This window comes from Epinephelus fuscoguttatus, linkage group LG3, assembly GCF_011397635.1.
Source record: "Epinephelus fuscoguttatus linkage group LG3, E.fuscoguttatus.final_Chr_v1".
Classification (NCBI taxonomy): Eukaryota; Metazoa; Chordata; class Actinopteri; order Perciformes; family Serranidae; genus Epinephelus; species Epinephelus fuscoguttatus.
The window spans coordinates 24,173,155-24,197,258 of record NC_064754.1 but is presented as its reverse complement, the minus strand read 5'-3'; the positions used below and the strand labels follow the sequence as shown (position 1 = coordinate 24,197,258).

Genomic DNA, 24,104 nt, shown 5'->3' with positions numbered 1-24,104 from the left:
ATATTCATAAATAATGAACAGGGCACCCTCTTACCCTGCCCTGTCTGTGAGTCCTGGCCAAGAAAAGAACAAAACCGTAAACAGGATGCTTATTTTTGTTTATGGAGTATTCTGATTTAAGATGAAAGACTGTGTCACTGCACTGCCTTAATGTTGGCTGCTGTATACATTATGTGAAGGCTGGACTTTTTTGTAATACAACCCTTTGTCCTTGCTCCAGTTTGACAGTGTTACACTTTTTCTTTATAGATGACTGTAGATAGAGGTCCCTGTGTTTGCTGTGTTCAATTTCTCTCCCGATGTGCTGTTTGTTCCGCGGAGACAGCAACCTGGTGTTTCAGGAAATCTCTGCTGCAATGAATCACAGTGAGGTGTCACCTTTAGTAGCACTCCCATCAACAGCACAAAGATGTGCCAGTGAGTGAGTACGGAGAACAGCTTTAAGTGCTTCATTATTACCCTTTTCACCACCTTTTTTTTTATGTTGGGCACAATTGGCAGTTGGTCACAGCTGCACACCAAATCATGATGCACTTCACCCAAATGAACGGATGTTGCAATAACAGTTCTTGTCATTTTTGCAATAGCCACCTGAAAAGAGACTAATGGCAGTCGATTTTAGAGTGGATCTCTCTGCGTCATTTAACCCAGCCAGCCAGCATGTAGAATACTGAGCAGGGTGGACAGCCCAGGGGTAGAGATTCTTTGTGCTCTCCGTGGATACACACTTTAATTGACCTCTTAAAGGTGTATTCAAACATGAAGCCAATTTTAGAGGCGCCGTATTGGCACATAAACTCGATGTAAGGACATTAGTGGATGTTGCTGGACCCAGATTTGCTCTGAGCAGGCCAAGCTGAGATGAGACGAGTCTGCACAAGTTGAAAACACTTCAATTTGAGTGAAAATGTTGCACTTACCTTGAGGTTTTATTATCCCTCTTCATAATTGTAAAGAGACAAGAGGAAAAAGAACAATGCTGTTGGAAATGTCAAAGAACTGGTAGAGAGCTGTTAGCATCTGAGCTGTCAAACAAACACACAGCCAGACTTCACATACACACAAAGTTACTGAGTGGGTTATGACTAATGTTTGTACAGTGGGTTCATTGGCTTTTTGAGGAAAATAAATGTGAACCTCAAAATTTACATTTCAATTATAAGATTGATTGTTTGTCCATACATTTTCAGAAAAAGGCAATGTTTGCATTAAACATTGCAGTACTTCTCTGAGCCATAGCTCCGCCAAATCTTAATGCACAGATATAAACACATTTACAATTCCAGAGGACATATCATCTCCAATGTCCATCGCAAATAAAAAGATGCTCTTTATGCCTGCAGAACTTGGTGGAAAATCATCACGTTTTTAAGTTTTCTTCAATGTCAAAGTAATCTAGTGATAGTTGCTTATACATCCACGGGTGCATTACAAAAAAGAACTGCTAAAAGCTCATTCAGCATGCTTTAAATGGTGCCAATTTGCTTAATAGGCAAAAGAAATTCTGTCTGACAAAGGGCTCCCGTTGTGTCAGACTTTAAGAGCTCCTGATGTAAGACAAAATGAAGCGTCAAGTCTTTACATTTGAGAGTCTGGAGCCATTTTTATTTTTCACTTGTAAAAATGGTTGAAACCAATAATTGATCAAAAATATCTGCTAGTTAATTATCTGTTGATTGACTAATGATTCAACTAATTTTTAAACTTTAAACCACAATATTTTAGAAATTGCAGTACATATAAAAGCAGCACCAGAAGTACCAATATTGGGCCTTTTCTACTTTCACTTCTGGCTGCGCCGGGTAAAGCCATGCCGCGATGATGTGCATTCCCATCGTGAGTTTAGATGCATCGTGCCACGCTGAACTGCGCCAGATTTGGACCCTTTTCAGAGTAGGTCCAAAAGCCGAGCCACCCGTCCTTCAGCGGGTAGCAGTGACGTCTCGCCAACTGCAGCCAACTGTGGAAGACTCTGCGGCTCTCCCTCAAACAAGCGGTGTGTTGCGTTTTTAAAAGTCTCTGTCTGTGCGATTAGCTCTCAGTCCTTTTGTAGCTTCTAACTGAATCTCTGTGGTTTGGAGTGTAGTTTCTGTCTTGCGCCCTGTTTGTACTTTAGATATCAGATTTATCTTACTGTTTCATGTTTGCCATCACCATTATTAGAAGTTGTGTGAAGTTGCTGCTCGAAAACCCAGTATTTCCCTATTTTTCTGCTTCACAATGAAAGTTTTTACATAACAAAATAACAGGGTCTTTTATTTTGCAGAATGTATGGGAAATTAAATTTATCACTGAATTAGTGGAACTTTGTTAGAAGCTTCTCTTCAGTGAAGGCAAGTCTGATAATACGGCAGGGAGGAAAGTGAAAGCAGAAACTGCCACAGTGAGATGTTGATGAAGAGCTGCACATGATAGGCTCTTACTACACCTCTGCAAACAGCTCACCACCAACGGGTAAACTTCTCTTACCTGCCCTGCTGTGGAAAAACACAAGCAGCAAACATAACAGGGGCACTAGCCATGGATCAACCCATTGCTCTTGAAAGTCATCGCCCAAGACAAGCCGTCATCAGTAGCCCTGTTGTGATGAAAATGGAAGTCCCTTTCCCCCATGCCCGCCCATGGCTGTCAAAAAGGGGAATATGATACCTTATTTTTATGTTGATTGTTGAGCCTATTAATCAATAGACTGTTTATTATCTGATAATTCTTTAGAAGACGTGCTTCTTGTAGCCATGTGTGGGGAAACAGTCAGTTCAGTTGAATAGTGTTGGTACTTTGCTGCATCTGCATAGCCTTGCCGCTTTTCATTGTCTTTGTATTGGTGGTGATAGCAGGCAGTGATTTTGAAAAGTCATTTAACTTTATTATGTCGGTGCTATTAATAGCAAGCTGCTGCAGTTCCTTTTACAGAGGACCCATTCTCAGTTTTTTTTTGTCAACCTATCTTTGCCGTGCCATTATTACCGCCCCTCCAACTTGCTATCTCTCCCTCCCCAGGCCTTACAGCTTCATCAACTTTGGTGACTATTAGCTTCTGCTCTGAGCAATGTTCATGTCGTCCCCGAGCATCACTAGACTCGTCAGGTTAAACATCTGTGATAAAGTGAGCGGTGAATATTCAGTCTCACTGAAGCTGCGGCAGATGTTGACACACACAAGGGAATTACAAAGGCTGCACTTCTTATTGCAAATGTTTGCACTGGCACTAATCACAGACATGCTGGCTGCATGTAGCATATAAGAATGTGCTTTTTCTAGTCGCATTAATAAAAGCTTAAAGCACTCCAGCCAGAGTCGCTCCCTGTTTTTCATTCAGTGTTCTTTTGTAAACAGAGAGTGGGGGTGTGGTTGATAGTCAGGAGTATTCTGCTAAGGTGGCAACCAGATTGCTGTTCTAGTGTGTCACGGTCAATATCATTAGCAAGGATAGCAATAGCATGGATATGAGCAGTGTTTTAGTCAAGACCATGACTGTATACAAAAATGGACGTAACCACCGTGATTTCACCCTTTGTTTAGTGGACATCAGTTTTAAAGCCTCGTGTTTGGCATTTTGGCCTTCGCCATCTTGACACTAGCTGCTAGCTTTGTTAGCATGGTGCATTCACAACTATGGTTAAGTGTGATAATACTCATGCTAACTTTCGCTATCAAAAAGAGGTTAAAAGGGGCGGTGGCCCCGTCGGTGGCTTAGTGGTAGAGCAGGCGCCCCATGTACAAGGCTGTTGCTGCAGCGGCCCGGGTTCGACTCCAGCCTGTGGCCATTTGCTGCATGGCACTCCCTCTCTCTCTCCCTTTCACACTTGTCTGTTCTATCCATTTAAGGCTAAAAAAGGCCCCAAAAAAGAGGTTAAAAAACAAAAAATCTGACTCCTTAGCGAGTCTCTTAGCACAACAAAATGCTAAATAAGACAATAACGTTACAGTTGACTTTTATGAGCTAAAAAATGGAAAATAGTCACTCAATGGTACCCACTTGTCATTCAAAGTGACCACGCACTAAAATTATGTATGACTTTAAACTTTAATAACATTTAAACACGTGAGTTATATTAAATTTAACCTCTCGTACAGTTGTCATAAATGGGGACATTGGGTAAAGAGACCAAAATTGTTTTTGTAACAGACTGTACACGTGTTTATTTCTGCTGTAAAGTTTGGCATTTTAACATACTATAAAAAAATCAGTACTTTGTGTTCGTGTATAGATACACAATTGCCGCGCAAAATTTGCGATACTAAACGATACCCCCCCGCCCCTTCCCCCCCCCCCACCACCACCACCACACTAAAAGTCTGTCTTCAGAATTGGGAAATAAGGGTTTGGGTTGGGTAAGGGGAAGTATTGTGGATTTTCAACCAGCTCTGTCATTGCGGAGTGGGCAGTGTGTGCAGATAAACAGTGTTTGGCTTCTCCTCATGCCACCACAGTGCTGCCAGCAGATGAGCAGGGAGTTTTCCTTTTACGGCTATCGCAACTTGAATTCAGCCAGTTGCTGTTGGTAAAAACAGATAAACACAGGGAAGGCATACATGTGTAAACAAAACTCAATAGATAAAGGACCACAAAATTAAGTTATTTGTCAAAAGAAAAGGCAAAGAGTGTGACTAATAGACATTGTCAGGAAATGACTCGGAAAATGAAATATCATAAAAATGCCATAACACACTGGAGTGATGCTTTATTAACTATGAATTGCTGTGATCAAGCTTGATAACTGCAGCTTTCCAAGTGTTTATTTGGTTCAGCGAGAGAAACTGTCATTGTCATACATTTTCAGCCTTGAAGTGGCCATTTTATTTCACTGATTATTACGGCAGACATCGGCGACATCTTGACCACTGTGACAGATTATTATCATAATAATCCTGTCTGCTCTGTTATTTTCTCCTAAATGCTTACCCTGGACCCCTCCCCCACCGCATCCCTGACTGTATCCTGCTTATCAGTCCTTCTGGTGCATGCAGAGTGGCTTGGATTTCTTATAATATTCTGTCCACTGCTTCCTCAATTAATGGAACAAACAGGAGCTCAGATGTCATATGAGGGAAGCACTTTTATCGGCAAGTTGGAGGAGCTCGGTCTGAGTGGTTTGCCGCTGGAGTTGCTGCTGCTGCTGGTGGTGGTGGTGGTGGTGGGGGGGGGCTGTACAGTGGTGGCAGCAGCGTTGCCGGGGATAGCATCCTCATTGCACAGCAGCCGAAGGCAGTGGAGGCAGTGGAGGGAGTGGAAAGAAACGCATGGAAATTGTGGGAGACAGAAGGGAGTAGTTGCAGACGTTGCATCCTGAGTATTATTTGCAATATCAGGAGAAGGTGTGTTGTGGATGGGATTGAGTTTGGAAAAAAGAGAGGGTGCTACAACGGGAGGCGTGTGCTGTTAAGAGATAGAAGTACAGCAGAGGGAGTGGAGTAAGTGAGAAGCAATCATGAGGGAAATGGACCGACAAACTGTACTTCTCAACTCACGTGCCCTCAATGTGGATTAAGGTGAGCATCGGCATCTGTATTGTGTGGACTGTAGATCAAACCAACCTGATCTGAGTGATGGAGTACCTGTGGATCAGCACCATGTGGAATAATAACAGAAAAGGCATCAGCTGGGAGGACAACTGAGGGGATTCGGCAAGGACCAGGAAGTGGCTGCGGCTTGCAGCTTGGCTCCTTTTTTCCACACGTCTTCTAACCCCAGAACAGCCAGGCTACTAATGAGCAAGTCGATGTGTGGCTGTGGCTGCAGCATCATCTCCTCTTTGATGAAGAGACTGGGCCGCACAGCGTGCTGCTCAGACCTCTTCTCCAGCCATACTTCAGAACAGCTGCAGCGACTGGCCACTGGCTGCCCACCTCAACCAAAGGTAACAATACGTCAGCGCCCACTGGCACGGCCACATCTGTGTCTCCATGCCCACCTGATCAGTCAGCTGTATGTTTTTTTTTATGTGTTATCACCCGTGTGCAATGCAGAAAACATATGGGGCCCGATATCAAATTGCAGAAAGCACCACGTGTGAAGTACAGCATCCTTCTTTATCTGCTCTGATTGTCCGAAACAATTTCTCCGGTATAAGAAGTGTGCTACGAGGGGGAGCAGCACAGCAATTGATTCTTTAATGGAACCAGGTGATTTAATGGCTGTCTTGCTGCCTTGACAACAGTGGACTTGCTTTCAGCTAGCAGAGTCATTTAAATGGATGAATGCCTTCAGACTGCCTGTGGTTTACAGTGACTGCTGCCCCTCATCAACTGGAGAAAAAGCTTTTTCTAATGGAACAAATAAAAGCCAAACAAGATTGTGTGTGTGTCTGAGTGCTTGTGTGCACGTGCCAGTGTCTGTGAATGAGAGTGTGACTTTGCTCTAACACAGGCTTCTGTCTCATGGCTGTAGCTTCTAGGGTTCCCTCTGTTTCATTGTTTGTTATACACATGACTGTTTTAATAGTTGGCTGGCACTGACTGGGATTTCAAGTCCCTTCCAGAGTCCTTCTGGCAGAAAGCCATTCTCACAGTAGAGGAGACTGATTCTCTAAGTTTCCAAGAAGATTTATGCTCTCATGAGTAATGATAGAAATCCACAAAGGAAAATGTTGTGGTATTATTGTGCTGTTGCGTGGCAACAATTCAAATAAAGAGATAATGAGTGACAGTTTTAGAGGAGGCGTAGTGCTTATAGACAAAACCTTAATGTCACTTTTATGTTGAACAGAAGTTATTGTTTTCCTCAGAAAGCATTGTCACAGAGTGAAGTACTTGAAACTGTGGAAATGAATGTGGAAAAATCTTGTCCCTCTGTCAAGCGGCTCAGGGATTGAGGTTTCACTTTCTTCCTGTGAGACATCACAGGGCACCAGCTCTAAATAGAAACATTGATTAATAGCTTCTGTATTGAATTGGAGACAGAAGGGTTTCAACAAACACTGTGTATTTATAGGATTTCTGGACTTTGTAGGAATCCTGGAAAACATTTTTCAATATTGCATTTCTTGGCTCAAAGACTTTGTAATTGCAAAAGTCAAAATCCTCATTAACTTTTATTAGTTTTTGTGTCACATGTTGCTGTTATTCGGTCGGCAAGTATTAGACATCATAACGTGTCTGTCTGCTTTAACACACTAATGCTGGTTTGTTCAGTCTTTACAACTGTCCCACTGTTAATATTTGAAAATCTAAGTGGAGCCATTATACATCCGCTCCTCGATCTATATCTGTTACCATGTGCTTTGTGGGCAGCCAATATTTTCTCCACTCTCTCCCACTATTCTATTAAGGTCATATTGGTGTGATTTATTGCTGCCATTTGAGGGTGTTCAGCTCATTCCTCTAATATTTTCCTTCCCTTATTCTCAGCGAGGTTTATGCACTCGCTGTGTCCAGTGGCCTTGAAACGATTGAGACTCTTTTAAGTTGGGTTTCATCTTTTTCAAAGCTGGAGATCATTGTCACACTTTCGCCCCCTCAGGATCTCAGTTTTCATAATCCATCATTAAACACAGAATCTCCTCACAAGCATATTAATCATGAACTTGAATGATTTGTATGATTGATATCTTTATAGATGCCTCACTTTTTTTAGACAGTCAACCTCCAACTCGGACAGCATTGATATATAAATAAGCAAAGGTCAGCAGAAAAGGGTGATTACTTTAACCATAATGATTTCAGTGCACAATATAGCCTCAGTTACTGGAATGAAAAGACAATCTTTACACCCCATTAAACCATACTTTAATGACAAAAGCCACTTTATTGCTAGTGGTGGTGACAGATGTTACATGAAGTTTGTTCAGTTGCTCAGAGTCACACTCTTGAAACATTTTCAAGAAATTGTAAAGTTTTACATTTGGTTACTCTTTCAGAACTAATTGTGCCCGAGTGTCTTCATGAACTTCTGTCCGAACTGTCTTTAATGGGAGAGAAAATTTTGTGTAATTTCTCCTAACCTTAAAACATTACTTTCTCAACCAACTTAAATAAAACAGCCATTTACTGGCAGCCTATTAAAAGAGGGGGAAATCACAGGATTAATGGGACATGATAAAAGAGTTCTGCCTGCTGTAAAGGCTATGTGGTGGAAACCATTAGCTGTGTTTGAGAGTTTTTCTGTTCAAGCTGTAGTTGGTAACTTTTATTAAAAAAAAAAAAAAGTTTTTTTTGTGATATTTCCTGAAACTGCCACTTTATTCACACTGTGATAAATGAGACAGATAATATGTAAACAAAAAAAAAAAAATCATATTCCTCTGCCTACTTTATTGCTTTGTAGCACTTCTAATAGCCTTACCGCACTTAAACTAAACTAAGCAGCGCTGATCAAATATTAACCAAGATTCTGTTACTGCATTGCCTATATCTCTCCTCAGATGTTTTCAGAAACATATTTAGTGTACTGTTTAACTGTAGCATGAGAAAGTTTGGGACCTGGTGGCCACGTTGGAAAGAGGTGAGCCGAAACAAAACACCGCCCATTGGCCTTTCTCATATTACAGCTAAACTGTACACTAAATATGTTTCAGAAAACATTTCAGGCGAGAAATAGGCAACACAGTAACTGAATCTGACAGCTGTGTTTGAGACTCCTTGACTGACTCTGGTTGTTTTCAGTAAGCTGTGGTAAATTCTTACAAATTCCATTAGAAGCAGTAGGAAGGGAAGGCGGGACATGATTTTTTTCTCCACAGACTGTTTCATGTACCTCTTTCAGAATGCAGGCACTCTTTCAGCAAATATGACAAAGTTATTTTCATAAATGTAGCTTTCGGGATATTGACTGATCGTCATTTGTTTTCACAAGCAATTTATTTGTTGCATGGAAATCATAAAATATGATTTCAGTAAAATGTCATAATTGTCAGTTTTGTCAAGATAAAGTAGCAGTAGTAATAAATAAATGCCAATCTTTAGGATAAGATATCATTCAGTATCCTTGTGGCCTGAGGGTAGAGGCTCCTCCTGAGATTCTCAGTGCTGGCCTGGTTTTACCAGTACCTTCTTCCCAACCTCAGCAGAATGAAAAGGCAGTTATCCGGGTGGCTGGACTCTTTAATGATTCTCCTGGCCTTATCTTTGCAGCGTCTGGTATAAACATCCTTTATGCGGGGTAGAGCAGTGCCTATAGTGTGTTTAGCTGAAAGAACCACTCTTTGCAGGGCCTTGCGGTCCTGTTCGGGGCTGTCTCTGTACCAGGCAGTGATGTTCCCTGTCAGGACGATCTCGATGGTGCAGTAGAGATTGCTCAGTATTTGAGGGGATACCCAGAATTTCCTCAGATGCCTGAGGGAAAACAGTCTCTGCCTTGCTTTTCTTACTACTGTGTCAGTATGCAACACCCAGGTCAGGTCCTCAGTGATGTGGACACTAAGGTATTTGAATCTATACTTCTCCACCGAGGACCCGTTGATATTAAGGAGCGCATAGGTCCTTGCCTGTTTCTTCCAAAAGTCCACTATTATGTCCCTAGTTTTGCTGACGTTCAGAACGAGGTTGTTGTCCTGACATCAGTGGGTCAGATCCTCTACTTCTCTCAGCAAAGTTGGCAGCAAAGTTAATTATGGTGTTGGAGTCTGAAGTAGCTACACAGTTGTGTGAACAGGGAGTACAGCAGGGGCCTCAAAACGCAGCCCTGGGGTGCTCCTGTGCTAAGGATGAGGGTGGAAGAGGTGTGTCTGCCCACTTTCAACACCTGGGATCTGCCTGTCAGGAGAGAGACAAGGATTCATCAAAATAACTGCAAATATAATTTCTCTGGCAGTAGGCAGGGTGCTGGGGGTCGCAATTGGTGTTGCAAATAGATTAGACCTTACAAGTGATACAGAACACTTAAAATGGCTTTATTGATCTGATACTGCATATTAGCACAGGACATGCCCAGAAATAATTTTGAAATAACAAATTGAATTTGAAATGTGTTACTTCTGGCTTGAGGCATCACAGCCATGACTAGATGGTATCTCAATATGCCTTTGAGTTTAATTTGAATGAACAGTGATTGAGTGTTATAGGAACAAGGAACACTAAACTGTTAATTTAGCTCCTGAAAAAGGTTTTACTGACTTGCAGTTTTAGTTTTCCTCTGTAACAGTAGGGAATGAGTTTGGATGTCAGCCGTGTGGTGGGGCAGGCAGGTTAACTGCTGCTCTGATGCTGTCCATTGAAAGTTAATGCATACCTGTTACCCACCCATCACAGCACGTCGAGAACTGAGTCCAGATCTACCCAAGAGAAACACACTCTTGCTGAAGTGCCCCATGTTGAGCCTGTGCACAAGGCTAAAGTAATAAAGTCTGTGCGTGCCACAGCTGTGGCTTTATCTGTGAAGTGCCAGCTTGGCACTTCCCCCTCCTCATCAGCAGCTCCACCAGGGACTGTCTGGATGTATGTTACAGTGCCAGACTGCTGGGCACACATTATCAAGGCTGATCTATATACATGTTATTATTCTAAGAAAATGGAAAATCTTTTGGACACTAAGCATAAATAGTAACATGTTTAAGGGCACAATAAAAGGAAATCTGTCTTAAGTTGGCACTCCCCACACTGGCTAGCTAAAGGGGCTCAGCATAAGCTTTCATTATATTTGCACAAATACTTTAAAGAAGTGAAACACTCTTTGTGTAAAGCAACACATTTGAATAATGAACGAATTGTTATGGTGTTTATTTTAGCAAACAGTTGCCCCTTTACTAGAGCTGCACATTTATTCCAAATATTATCAGAACTGCAATATGGCCAAGTGCAGTATCCAAATTGCAGGAACAGACATTTTTTGATAACGGTAAAATGTGTCACAACATACCATTATATTGCAGCATTGTGGTGCTACAGTGATGCCCCTGACTACATATCATATTCCAGACATAAGGGATCATGATTGTTTGCTACAGACCTCAGCAAAAAAACATCATCATCATATTTCTCTTTTTTTTTTTTTTTTTTTTAATGAAAGTGAAATGTAGAAATTACCATTCCTACTAAGATTGCTACTGTCATCGCAATCTCCAACTTTTAAAAAATAATGGCAATATATTTTTTTTGTGCATATCATGGAGCCCTATTATTTACACATCCACCAGACACATAACATTTGCATTTGTTTGGAGTTTGTGTTTTTGGCCACCTGACAAAACGTAAGTCCAGTATTTTTCCACTTAGTAGCTCTGTTTTGGTCTCCACCAACTCCTGAGGGAACTGTCTTTCTTTGTAGATGCTAAAGGCTCCATTGTGGTTTACCAGGTAGTAGCCAGTCTTGTTCTTCCTTGTGTGGTGTTGAGCAGGTAGGGCATAGTGTTTTTTGTAGCTTTTTTAAGGAGAACCCTGTCTTGTCAGGGTTTTCCCTGCATAGAAAATATTTTGGTGGCCGCCAAAGCCGTTTTAGCCCTCCGCCAATGGAAAATCCCCTCCGCCAAAGAGGGGTGTGGGAACAGGTAAGGGAGGAAAAAAATAATTTTTTTTTAAAAAAAAAATCAAATGTCAGTGCAGCCACTAATTTATTCAGTTATTGAGCCGAAACAAAGTTATCAGTTATTTGATTCATCAAAGATCAAAGTAACATGTTGAGCCCAACGCTAATGTGTATACGGTATTCGAAAGCAGTGGCGATATGTCCGGCTTTTCTTGCTGACCAACGTCAGCAGGAGTGATTAGCAAACACTACAGCTAACTAGCTGCCTATGGTTAGCTAGCTAGGTAGCTTGCTAGCTTTAAGTCTAGTGTAATATTAGTGATTGCAAATCACTTGTAGAATATATGGCATCGCTTAATACATTTGCAAGCACTAACATTACACTAGGCTTAAAGCTAGTTTAATGTTAGTGTAATGTTAGTGCTTGCAAATCACTTGTAGAAGATATGGCATCGCTTAATACATTTGCATGATCTGTAAATGTATACCCCCAAAATTTTGCGCGCGCTGCAGACATCATCACCAAAGCCCCTTTCTGAGCTAGGGAAAACCCTGCTTGTATGTCTAAAAACAAGACTGAGAGTAGAGTACACAAAAACCAAAACAATGAGCTGAAAGATGCTAAAACGCTCCATATGGCTGAGACAGACTGCAGAGTTTAGTAATAATTCACCATGAGTTTCATATTACACATATTTGATGTACTGTTGGTATAAAATCATTGTTAGAGCAGCTTTAATTATTGTCTGTTTCGACATGTTAGTTTATTGGCGATCAAGCTAACATGATCAGTAAAAGACGTTAAATAATAAAAACGACTGGCTAGCTCTGGGTATTATGGAGAAAATCAAAAAGCCTATCACAATATTTTTACCCAATATAATATACTTCTGGCATTTTCACAAAATATTTACACAGTGAGATTTCTGATAAATTATCACCAGTAATGTGGATGTTACAACTGTGTGTAAAGGCAAATAATAGAACAGCTCTTTCAGTTCAGAAAATTACATCACCTTACTGTAATGCAGCCTTTAAAGCCAGGAAAAGACAACAGTATCAGAATTTCCAAAATCTAAGACGATATCAGGTCTTATATCATGATATTGATATAATATCTATATATCACCCTACAGTGGACAGAATTGTGCCCCATAACTTAACAATGCCATAATTTTGGTTAAAAAATAAATAAATAAATAAAAAAATAAAAATCTCTGATCTCATTTCCTCGGTTTGCTCTCAGAGGCTCTCTGTCTCCTGGGCACCTGTGTCACCTGTTTGCTTTGGGAAACATAAATTCACACCTGCCCTCCCCAGCTTCCCAAAGCTATTTTTGTCCACTTCATAGCTCTTGTATGCACAAGTTTCATTCATCAGTCTCTATTCTTAGTCCTGCAATACTGAAGATTGTGTGCCAAGTCTTTGTTCACTACAAGTGCTCCTAGACTCTTTCTATGTGTCAGACGCCCCAAAACACCAATTCAAACACTTAATAGAATACAACAGAAGAACAATTCTTATAGTTGTACATACTTCTATGCTGAAATGATTGTCTGCTTGCTATTTCAAGGTGCATTTAAAGTCACAGAATGATCCACCTGAAAGGTGGATGATAACAACCTGTCTAGAAAAAAACCCCACAACTGTTATTTGGCCTATAGATGAACAAATACAGTAAATCTCTTGGCCAACAATGAAATCAGAACTCAGTTACGTTTATCATGTTTGATCAGCAACACGTTTTTATTGTGGGTCAGCCCCCCTCACCCTGTTTGCACTGCTCACAATTGTTTGAACAACAATAACAACAAACACATTTCATGCTGTGTTTAGGAAACTAATTACGGAAACCTTGGCCGTTCCGGTAAAAGGCAGGGACAACTTTAGCTATTCATAGCCTTCCTCTTCTGAGCTCACAGCAATGAACTGGCAGTCCCGAGGGGGGGCTGTGCAATCTGAGATAGGTCTAATGCTTCCCACCACAGCACCGGGACCATGCAGCCAAGACAGGGAGAAGACTTACAAAAGGGGACCAGTGACTTTTTCCTCAAGGTCAAAGCAGTTGGTTTTCACTGAGACAGATGAAGTATGTGAGCCTCCCGAAAAATATGTTCTCATCCGTTATGTAGTGCATAGAGGAGATTTGGAAGTGCAGTCTGCGTAGCTGAATCTTAATTTGTCACAGTTAAGATTAGTTAGAGACCTCATGTGAGCATTAAAAAGGCCTATCGGCACCATTTAAAGCTACATTAGCTGAGATTATGTGCAATTCAAAAGACAAATATAAACTTCTGCTCAGTAAGATGTGTGACCAGTAGTGAACCTGTGACCTCTTGTGCCTGATAGTGAACCACCAAATGTACCTAGTCTGTAAATAAAGAGAATAAAAGCTTTAAGTTAAGGATTAGCCTGGAAAAATGTATGCCAAATTTCCCTTCTTTGTGTTATTCACAATAAAATATTTAGAAAAAAGACCCCTTTTGTATTTATGATAGACTACTTTGAGAAATGTATGTAACGGCATGATGATCATATGGGCTTAAATCACAATGCCCAGAGTTATGTGACAGGAATGAAATGTGTGTTCAACTATAATAATGTTTTTACTGCCTTGTGATGCGCTGTAGTTTATATACTTCTTTATGACTTGCAGAATATGTTATTTACTTGGTCTTACAAAGCTCACTGCCACTACAAATGTACACACAGTTTGTGCCCTTGCATAGTACTTGTTGTTTTTACTACTTGTCTTTACAGCCTCACATGTATTGATGGAAGTCATTGATACAAAAGAGCCTTAAGGATGGAACTGCTTTGCATGCTACCTACTCAGCCCACTACCTCTTGGATAGGACAAATCCATGAGTCACTCATCCCACTTCCCTTTATTTACATAAGTCTTTCTCGCCACTTGAACGTTTAGTCAGAAGAATAAAATTCGTCTGTTGCTTTTGAGTGCTTTAAGTTGTGTTTGTTTAAGCTTTAGTCTTTGTTTCAGAATAGATTTAGATGTTATTAAAGACTAAAATGCCAAAGCAAAGAGGATACAATGCCCTTTTTGTTTTCCATTGAATCACAGAGGTTATATCTCAGCTGTTTTGATCCTGATCAACTAAAGAGGCTGGACTCAGTGGGCATTCAACACATGATGTGTAGAAGGTTTGTCTTCCAAAAGCCTGTTTTGTTTTGAAAAACACAGTTGCTAGTAAATGCCTGGCATGTGTGTTTAAAGATGTGATGCCTGTGTAAATATAGAAACATGACTTGCAAATCTAATACTAGTAATATATATTGTTTGGACAAGAAGAAAGATGGGTTTTAGTAGGATCATACTTAAGTATTCACAGCGTGTATGTCAGTAGAGCAAGCAGACTGTCCTCCTTCTCCAGTTTTATAAGGAATAAACAGACTGTGATCAGACCTTAGATGCAACAATTTAGTCAATTCGGCGACATCTTGTGTCTGAGGGGCTTTGTTACTGTTTAAAATTCATTGACGTTGACAACTGAGATTTTGTTTCCTGTTTGGTAGCTTTGCCAGATGTCTGAAAGAGTCAAGTCAGTTATGTTCATAGAGGCTCATCACAAATTTGCTTTAAAGTCTGCACGACATACACCAAACACTCTCTATCTGTAGAGCCTTTATACAGATAAAGAAAAGTCCACAAACAATCCTGGCTGTAAGATTGTAATACCATTTGGGTTTTTAAGATGCCTAGTGACTCTTAGGAGAGGTTTGCATGTTTTGTTTTTTTAATCCAAATTTGTTTTATTTATCTGTCCAGCCAAATCTGAACAAACCGACAGTACTGTTTATGGAACTCAACATATCCACAGGCACCTGGTAGCTTCACATTCTTATACCCATGATAGTAATTTAGCAACCACAGCGGTACAATTCAACACCACATTGTTACAGTTCAGCAGACACACTGCAAACAAAAAAGCCTGCCCATGACCTCTTAAAGCTTTCAACTTCATTGCTGACCCTAGCTAACGTGTTCGTATGACACAATTTCAAACATAGATTCCTTCCATTTTTCAAACTCTGGAGGTGATGAACTTTTCCAGAATTTAAGGATCACTCGAGCAGCTGTGACGACCCCTACATTTATCACAACAAGGTCATATTTTGATACATTTGGTATTTCTGTTTGGTCCCCCATAAGGCACAACCTTGGTGATTTCGGTACTGACATACCCAACCACTTCCTCCCTGTGTGATCCGCAACTTTTTCCCAAAATGGGTCAACCAGTTTACCTTCCCAGATTGCATGTAGAGATGTTCCTGTTTCTGTCTCATATTTCCAACATAAATTCCCAGACATAAAGACCCATCCTGTACAGCTTCAAAGGAGTAAAGTAAATCCGAAATTTCCCCTTGCTTCCTTTATATATCTCCCAGAATTTGATAGTATTTTCCAACCATCCGTCATTGCTTAATTCACACCTTATGTCCTTCTGCCGAATGATCCTCAGATTTTTACAAATATCTTTTGGTAACCCACTAAAGATTTTGTAGAATAGCCACCTTGTCTTGTGTGCTATACCAGGTAACTCCAAAAAACAGTAATACCGGGTTCTTATCTTGAATGAATTGGCCTCTAGTGATACAGCTTCTGATTTGTAAATACTTTCAAAAATTACCTTCGTAGTCCAGATCGTATTTTTTCATGAGTTCCATCTCCATCTCCATCTAAGTACAGGTCACATATCTTGTGAATCCCTTGTGCATGTAAAGAGGATGCATCTGCAGATTTTGGCAGGTGTAATGGAATATAACACGATGCAATGAATCACTGCTCACATTAGAACAACCTGTTCAATTTTTAGTGGCTTCTAGAAATAATGAAAAGTATAAAAAGATTATAGATTGGAGCTTAATTTGGGAAACAACACGGTTAAAGATATGGACATGAGGGAGGCATGAAGTGGTGACTTTTACAGGGTCTTTTATGTAGGGAGCCCTTTGGTTTATTTCTAATGACACTGACTTGCAGCAACTGTGATAATGGCGCTGTTGACATTCATGCAAAATGGGGAACACTGATAATTTAACTATAGTCAGTAAATGTCAGCTAAACAAGTCAGTCAGCCTTTTACCATTTGAATAGTGTCTTGTTCTTGTGTAGTGAAAGCCTGTTGCCTGCTGATACTGATCTTATTGAATCGCTCTGGTATTGGCCAGATGTGCCCAGTCAACATTTAGTTATGCAATTGCAGCAACACAATTTTCTAAATTGTATAAACAGTTTAATAAAGTTTACACAAGCCTGAAGAAAAGTTTGATTTATGAACATCTCCACTCCCAGTTAAGAAGTTATATTTACAGCAGCAGGAGTTGTTGTAGCAATGATACACAATAGGTGGTAGTTTGGGTATCTGATTTGGCATGTTGAGAGAAAAAGCAGAATCAGTGCATCCCTAGTTTTTGCAATCATGCGTGCAGTCAGCTGCGTGTTGGTTCAGGGACACATGGATTCAAAATAAATAAACTTCCATCTTGAGATAGTTGCTGCTTTGATGGTGACAGATTAACACTGTGTATTGGGTTGGATTGCTGTCTGCATTGCTGAGTCTGTGACACAGCGTCAGAGGGAGAAGCTGCCTCATTGTAGATAAAGCTCTGGTGCCTATCCTTCAATTCCACATATGGTTTGAGATGTTACGGAAGCACGCTATGTGACTTGTGTGTTTATTCAGTAGGTTTGCCATCATAATCCAGCGAATGCATAGCAGCAACCTGGCGGATTTAGAAGATAAACAACGAATCTTTCATTTTTCCGAAGCTTTTAGACTACTCAAATCTTAAGGACAGTTGTTGGACTAGCTTCTGGTACATTTAAGCCATGTTGTGCTTTCGTATTTGACAGATTGGACTTTGTTTATTGGCTTTGTTGGAAGCTGGAACACTAGTAGCTCTCAAGGCTTTTCTGCCCATCCGTCCGCATGTGAGGCACCAGTATCCAACGCTGTGTGATGTGAAGCCAAACACAATCACTCCCACCTTTTTTCCTTGTCTGCTGCTGAGCAGCAATAGTGTGGCTCCAAGAGCAAATGTTTAATGTCCATTATTGTAATTCAGAGGCAGGAATAGAACATGAAGAGGGATATTCACACTTTCTTTTGGAGGAAATAAGCAATTAAGCATGCGTTTGTGTGTATGGACTGATATCCAATAATCTTTTTAGCAGTTTTTTTTGCCTCACAAACACAGGCTGAGTGTGGACACAAGAAAACAATTAACATATTTTAACCATCTGTGTCTTTTGTCCTGTTTTTTTTTGTGCGTCTCTTTGCAGAATGCCAAGCCCTTCTCCTCCTCAGACAGCCTAGCGAAGGTCCAGGAGGTAGCAAGCTGGCTTTTGGAAATGAACCAGGATCTGCTGTCGGGGGGCAGCAGCAGCAGGCGGACTCGGGGGCCGGGGGGTCCGGCAGTGCGAGGTAACGCCTCCTCCACGGCCCGGGCACCCCAGCAGGCAGCAGAGGAGGGTGATGAGGATGAGCACATGAACCGGGTAGTAGAGGAGGAAGAGCAGCTGCAGCAGAGGGTAAGGCTGACTGACATTCAACAAATGATACTGAGTCACATAAAAGGATTTGATATATAAACCCATAGGTTTAAAGGGGATTAGCAGATTGTAAACTGAGGTGTAAACATGCGTAGATTAAATCAGGTATTGTAACTGTGGAAATTTGCTTTAGACGTGCACTGTAACTAAGTAGGAACTTGAAAGCAAATATACAGTGCAAGCAGAAGTGCAACAGATTACATTTGGCATCAGCCCTTTCCTCTAAGCTATTGTATTGTTTTGTCTGGCACTTCACAGCCTGAGGCGTCGCAGGTTGATGGCGAGAGAGAACAACCATGGGCGCCAAGTGAATCGGGAGCCAGCAACGGCCCTCGGGGAGAGGAGGAAGGGGAAGAAGACGAGGAGGGCCCTCCAAACGAAGTGAACGGAGGAGAGAAGGGAGCCCGATGGATGTGGGGGGCAGAGCAGAGGCGACTGCGAGGCCAGCCGCTGGGCGAGGAGGACGAGGAGGAGGAGGAAGAGGAAGAGAACAACAACAGCAGCAGTCACCAAGAGGAGGAGGAGGCGGAGGAGAGGACAGAGGGAGGGGAGGAGCAGGGGAGGGAGGAAGAGGAGAGGGAAGAGGGCGAGGAGGAAGAGGAGGAGGATGAGGATGAGGAGGAGATGGACCAAGACAGTGATGACTTTGAACATTCTGTGGAGAGTGGGAGGGAGGAAGAAGAGGAGGAGGAAGGAGAAGGGGAGGAAGGGCTGCGGTCTCCCTCTCTCAGGAACAATGTGTCTGCCCCCAATAACAACCTGGACTCGGGTTGTACACACCAAAGCTCTTCCAACAAGAAGGTAAGCACAGCTGTTGTTTGTTGAACAGTTTTCACTGGAAGTATTGTACCTCCTCCTGAAGAAACAGCTTCTATGTAAACAGTGAGCTCTGAGCTCTCCTCCAGAGTTAACACAGACACTGCTTCTGGAGAAGAATCAGCTGTTTGCATACTATGGGCACCACAAACAAAATTCTATTCACTTCTGTTGTATTAGGCTGAAGGCAGACACTGATACCTCAACACTTGATCAAATAAAACATAAAGCTTGGCCAGATTCCATTAGACTTGAGGGAGACAATGTGCAGTTTGGGTGAACTGACCCTTTAGGATACTTGTGCAGCAGGCACAGCAGTTTCAGAAGATTCTCACAGGCGGTGTTTGGTTATTATCACATCACTGCTGTGAAAACTCCCCATAATGTCCTGCACTGGCAGCACATGGTTCATATTTAAAACAGCAGCTCCCTCTTTTGGCACAATTGTGTTACTGCACGACACACTCATGTAGTGTACCCTAAACACTATTGAAACTGCATTATATATTTGAAAATGTACATACAGAAGGATGACAAGGATTAAAAAGGACAAAGCATGAATATGAGCTTGAGGCAGCACAGAAGACAGCGCTATGATTTGGGATTAAACATCAGCCTGGACTGATGCACTTTTTAAAGAATACTTCCCTTGCAAAATGACCGCTGGTATATCAATTACTCACCACATGTAACCTTGAATATGTTAAGAAATCTTTGCTTTTCATGTATGCCTTCGTGGTGAATGGAGAGGCCAAAAAGAGCGGAACATTCTTCATGAATTGAAGTCACTGGGGTACCCATTCAACAACAAAACTATATCAAAACATCATTTTACGAACTCACACAACACATGCAGTATTATCCAAGTCTCATGTATCCAGTCATATAGTCAGTACTTCCCAAACACATGCATTTTCAATGAAACGCTACAATATAAAACACTTCCGCCTATGAGTAGTGCGCCCTGAGTGTGCCTGAGCATACGCTTACGTTTGATCACTGCTTGAGAGAGTTTAAACACATGCGGGTGTCCAGGCTTGCGACTTGTCTGTGCACGAAACTATTGGTATGACATGTTTTAAATCAGAACGAGTAAGCACAAATGCATGTGTTTGGGAAGTGTTAAGCATCTGACTGGACACCTTAGACTTGGATTATACTGCAGGAGCTGTGTGAGAGTTTGTATAGGGATGCTTTGGTGTAGATTTGCTGTTAAATGCAGTCCCGGTAAATTCATGACGAAAGTTCCATTTTTGGATTCTTTGTTCACCATGGAGACATGCATGAAAAACAAAGTTTTCTTCTCAAATTTAGCACTACGCTCAGTGATCAATTGATATTCAAATGTCCTGATTCATTTATTCCCACTTGGTCATTTTACATTTGTTGCTGCAATTTCTGTCTCCCCGAATGCGTCATGTTCTTTCCCAATCTTGTATCACTCATGGGCAAGTGTTGACAAAGCTACCTAAAATCCTGGATGAGTTTTTCTTGTTGTTTCTTATCATCCTGTTGATAATGGTCTCTTCCAGGCTGACAGTATCTTCCATCCACAGGTCTCAAACGTTTGATAAGCATTCAAATGATGTGAATCATATGCCATAATCTCCACAGTCATCATATGTCAACCCAACTGAAGAGAGGAGAGTATAGACTCACATGTTAGTCACTACCGTCATCAAACTACGAAGCAAGGGAACAATGATGGAAGAACATCGTCTCATTGCCCCTGTAAAGCTTAATGAGTTGAAGAATTTAAAACCCCATCAGAAAGTGCATGACAAAGAAGATTTTTAACATTTTCTCAAGTTGGTAGCAGGTGGTTACCTGGAAAGGAAACATAGCTGCAAATTGAGAAACTGGTTAAAAATCTTACTAAGACAGTTGTGGTTTTTCTATCCTGTGTTTGCTTCACTGGATGGGAAGATCCAAGCTGGAACATATCACAGCATTTTGGATGGAAAGATGATCGTCAGAAGAAGTTTGTCATACTGCTGTCATCAGTACCAAAAAACATAGAGGTGGTTCCTGATAAATGCTGAAAAGTGCAGAGTTTATCACCATGGTCAAAAAAAGCAGCTGCAGTGTTCGGTCACAACTCCAAAAATTATCGGGAAAAACAGATTAACAGTGAGGAATCACAAGTAAAAGTAGGGGCGTCTTTCTTTGCATCTTGTTTCACCAGTTTAATCTGGAACTTGCATATTCTAGGACTAATTTGTCATGTGATTTTTGTGATAGAGAAGTTAAAGCACAGTGTGACATAATTATATCTCAACGGCCTCCTCATAAAATTCTTCATGCATGTGTAGAATGCACAGAAGCTTGTTTTAGGACATGTTAAAACTCCAGGCACGTTCACGCTTCACTGATTGATCGCGGCCTCGATGAGTGACAAGTACAGAGAAGTGCTTGATGTTGAGAAGACAAGTGTAACAGATTGTCATATCTTTCCTCAGTAACAAAACTAATGTGCTCAGTGCAAAGGGCTCTGATGTAGCACAACACCAGTGTTTGAATGTTGACGGCGGTGTCTCGTCTCAGTGGTGACTGATGGCATGCTTCAGTGGCCTTCACAGCACCTGTATTTAAAGGGAGGAAATGGATTTGGCCATAACGTTTTCTAGAAGCTAGAGATGATATTCATAATTTGCAGTGTGTTTGCAATGCACTGACACAGATTCTGACAAGAGCAAACATAAATCCAAGGGATGCCATTCCTAGATATTGGAGAAGGGTTCAGTGGTGGACACGCTGTACCTTATTGACCTCCCACTCCTCACTATACTTGTTCTCACGATCCTTCCCCTACGACGCTGTACCACGTGTCATGTCTCACCACATTTCTTCGCTCCCGTCTTTCTCTGTCTTTGGTATTGACCAGTCACTTTGTTGCTGTGCATGGATGTATTGTAAGAACAGTGTCATTATGGCTAGCTAACATTAGCTTAGATGCTGGTGGAGATGGGCTGTGTGTCAAACTCTTACTTACCCCCACTATACCTAAACAAAGCCAAAGTGTCCCGGATGTGGCCATTGCCATCTTGTACTCATGCATCGTTTGGCTAAGTGTGTTAAACTGAAGTCCACAGTGACTAGCTAGCATTAGCTGAGTGTGTTAAACTGAAGTCCACAATGGCTAGCTAGCATTAGCTGAGTGTGTTAAACTGAAGTCCACAGTGACAAGCTAGCATTAGCTGAGTGTGTTAAACTGAAGTCCACAATGGCTAGCTACCATTAGCTGAGTGTGTTAAACTGAAGTCCACAGTGGCTAGCTAGCATTAGCTGAGTGTGTTATGCTGAAGTCCACAATGGCTAGCTACCATTAGCTGAGTGTGTTAAACTGAAGTCCACAGTGGCTAGCTAGCATTAGCTGAGTGTGTTAAACTGAAGTCCACAGTGGCTAGCTAGCATTAGCTGAGTGTGTTAAACTGAAGTCCACGATGGCTAGCTAGCATTAGCTGAGTGTGTTAAACTGAAATCCACAGTGGCTAGCTAGCATTAGCTAAGTGTGTTAAACTGAAGTCCACGGTGGCTACCTAGCATTAGCTGAGTGTGTTAAACTGAAGTCCACAGTGGCTAGCTAATGTTAGCTGAGTGTGTTAAACTGAAGTCCACAGTGGCTAGCTAATGTTAGCTGAGTGTGTTAATCTGAAGTCCACAGTGGCTAGCTAACATTAGCTGAGTGTGTTAAACCAGAGGCATTGGATAAAGCGAGATACCCAGGCTCTGATTGGAGGGAGAGCTAACCACGCCCACTTAAGAGACAGGAAGAGTAACCGTTTTCTTAACATTGGATAAGCCTACGGTGGGGTATCTCCTTTATCCAATATCTCTGGTTAAACTGAAGTCCACAGTGGCTAGCGAGCATAAGCTAAGTGTGTTAAACTGAAGTCCACAGTGGCTAGCGAGCATAAGCTAAGTGTGTTAAACTGAAGTCCACAGTGCTAACATTAGCTGAAATATCTGATGGAGAGATGTTGTAGGAGGCAATGAGGTAGGGTGCCAGATGTACTTGACATTTTGCATATTACATCTCATACCATCTTATATTTAGGCAAAAAAGCACATAAAACGTTAAAAAGCATTGGGGCTAATTTAGATCTAATGCCATCATGATAGTGTTCGTGTATCATAGCTTGTTGTGGCACATGAGCTGTTGGAGTATCAGGATCACTGCAGCAGACGATGGTTAGAGTCTATTAAGAATAAAAACCCTTCCGCCAGTACAATTCTTTGTTTCAATTAAACTGATAACTATATTGTGCATTTGTGTCATGCATATGAATTAAAATCTGCAGCATCAGCCCCTAAATCCAGTATTTGTCTGGTTTAATTTTGACCTATGTCCAAATTACAGTTTTCTTTTCTGAAATAATACCAGAGGCAGATATTTGTATAACGTGTAATGTACCAATTCTTACAATGTTGTATGCGGTTGTATGGCATCATACATTCTCCTTAACACACCACAGGCAACTTAGAGGACACCGGAGATAATACACCCATCTCAACAGACAGTAATGACTAAATCAGTGACAGATTTGTCATCGGCAGTGTAGTCTCATGACAAGCACACCACTGTCCCCACGCCTTTCTGACAATAAGAAGCCGCACAGCAAGGAAGTTTTAATGATTGCTGTTGAAGAGCATGTGTCTCTCTAAACTGTCCCAGTTGTTTCCTGTATCGTATGTCATACCTGCGGTCTCAATATAGAGTGATGTTATGTGTGTGCTTGTCTGAGCCTTTGATGGAGGCATTGCCCTTGCTTATATTGGCCCTAAATATAGTAGTCAGTCTGAATTTGCTCCTGTGTGCCTCTCACCATCTGACACAGCTGTCAGATAGGTTTGTCAGGGTCTTAGTCACTGCAGTGGGCCAGCTGGCTTTGATGTTGAATGTACACATTTTACTTCAGCTGTGGGTCTTGTATGCCTGGAATTAGGAGTGGTGTTGAAAGAGTGGAGTGACATTTATTGACAGCTCAAGTGAGATTCATCTAACACATTTACACTCTGTGTTTTAGGTGTAATGTGCCAGTGTAGATGATGGCCTCTAAGTGAGAGTGATGTTGGATTTTTTTTTCCTGCATAACCATATAGAAGATTTTGACATTTCCAACCATAGAAAACTAAAATAAAAGCTAAAAGCATCTTAAGAAACATCAGTACGTGCTTTAACTTTTACTGTTAAATTTGTCCCCTGATTCCAGTCTGTACAAATTACAAATTACACGAGGCTTTTGAGGCCACTTCTGTAGCACTTTTCTAACAGCCGAGGTTTGGAAAGTGCTTTACAGAATGTAAAGACAG

The 24,104-nt window shown here is 41.4% G+C and overlaps 1 protein-coding gene across 2 annotated transcripts in view; it reads left to right on the top strand.

Moving 5' to 3' along the window:
* fbxw7 (F-box and WD repeat domain containing 7) overlaps positions 1-24,104 on the top strand; it is a 162,471-nt gene that overhangs the window by 37,224 nt on the left and 101,143 nt on the right. For both annotated transcript variants that reach the window (XM_049571245.1, XM_049571244.1), the window contains 2 exons: positions 17,706-17,954; positions 18,234-18,776. In XM_049571245.1, the coding sequence (XP_049427202.1) occupies positions 17,775-17,954; positions 18,234-18,776 (723 nt within the window). In that variant the 5' untranslated portion in view covers positions 17,706-17,774. The remainder of the gene's footprint in view (positions 1-17,705; positions 17,955-18,233; positions 18,777-24,104) is intronic.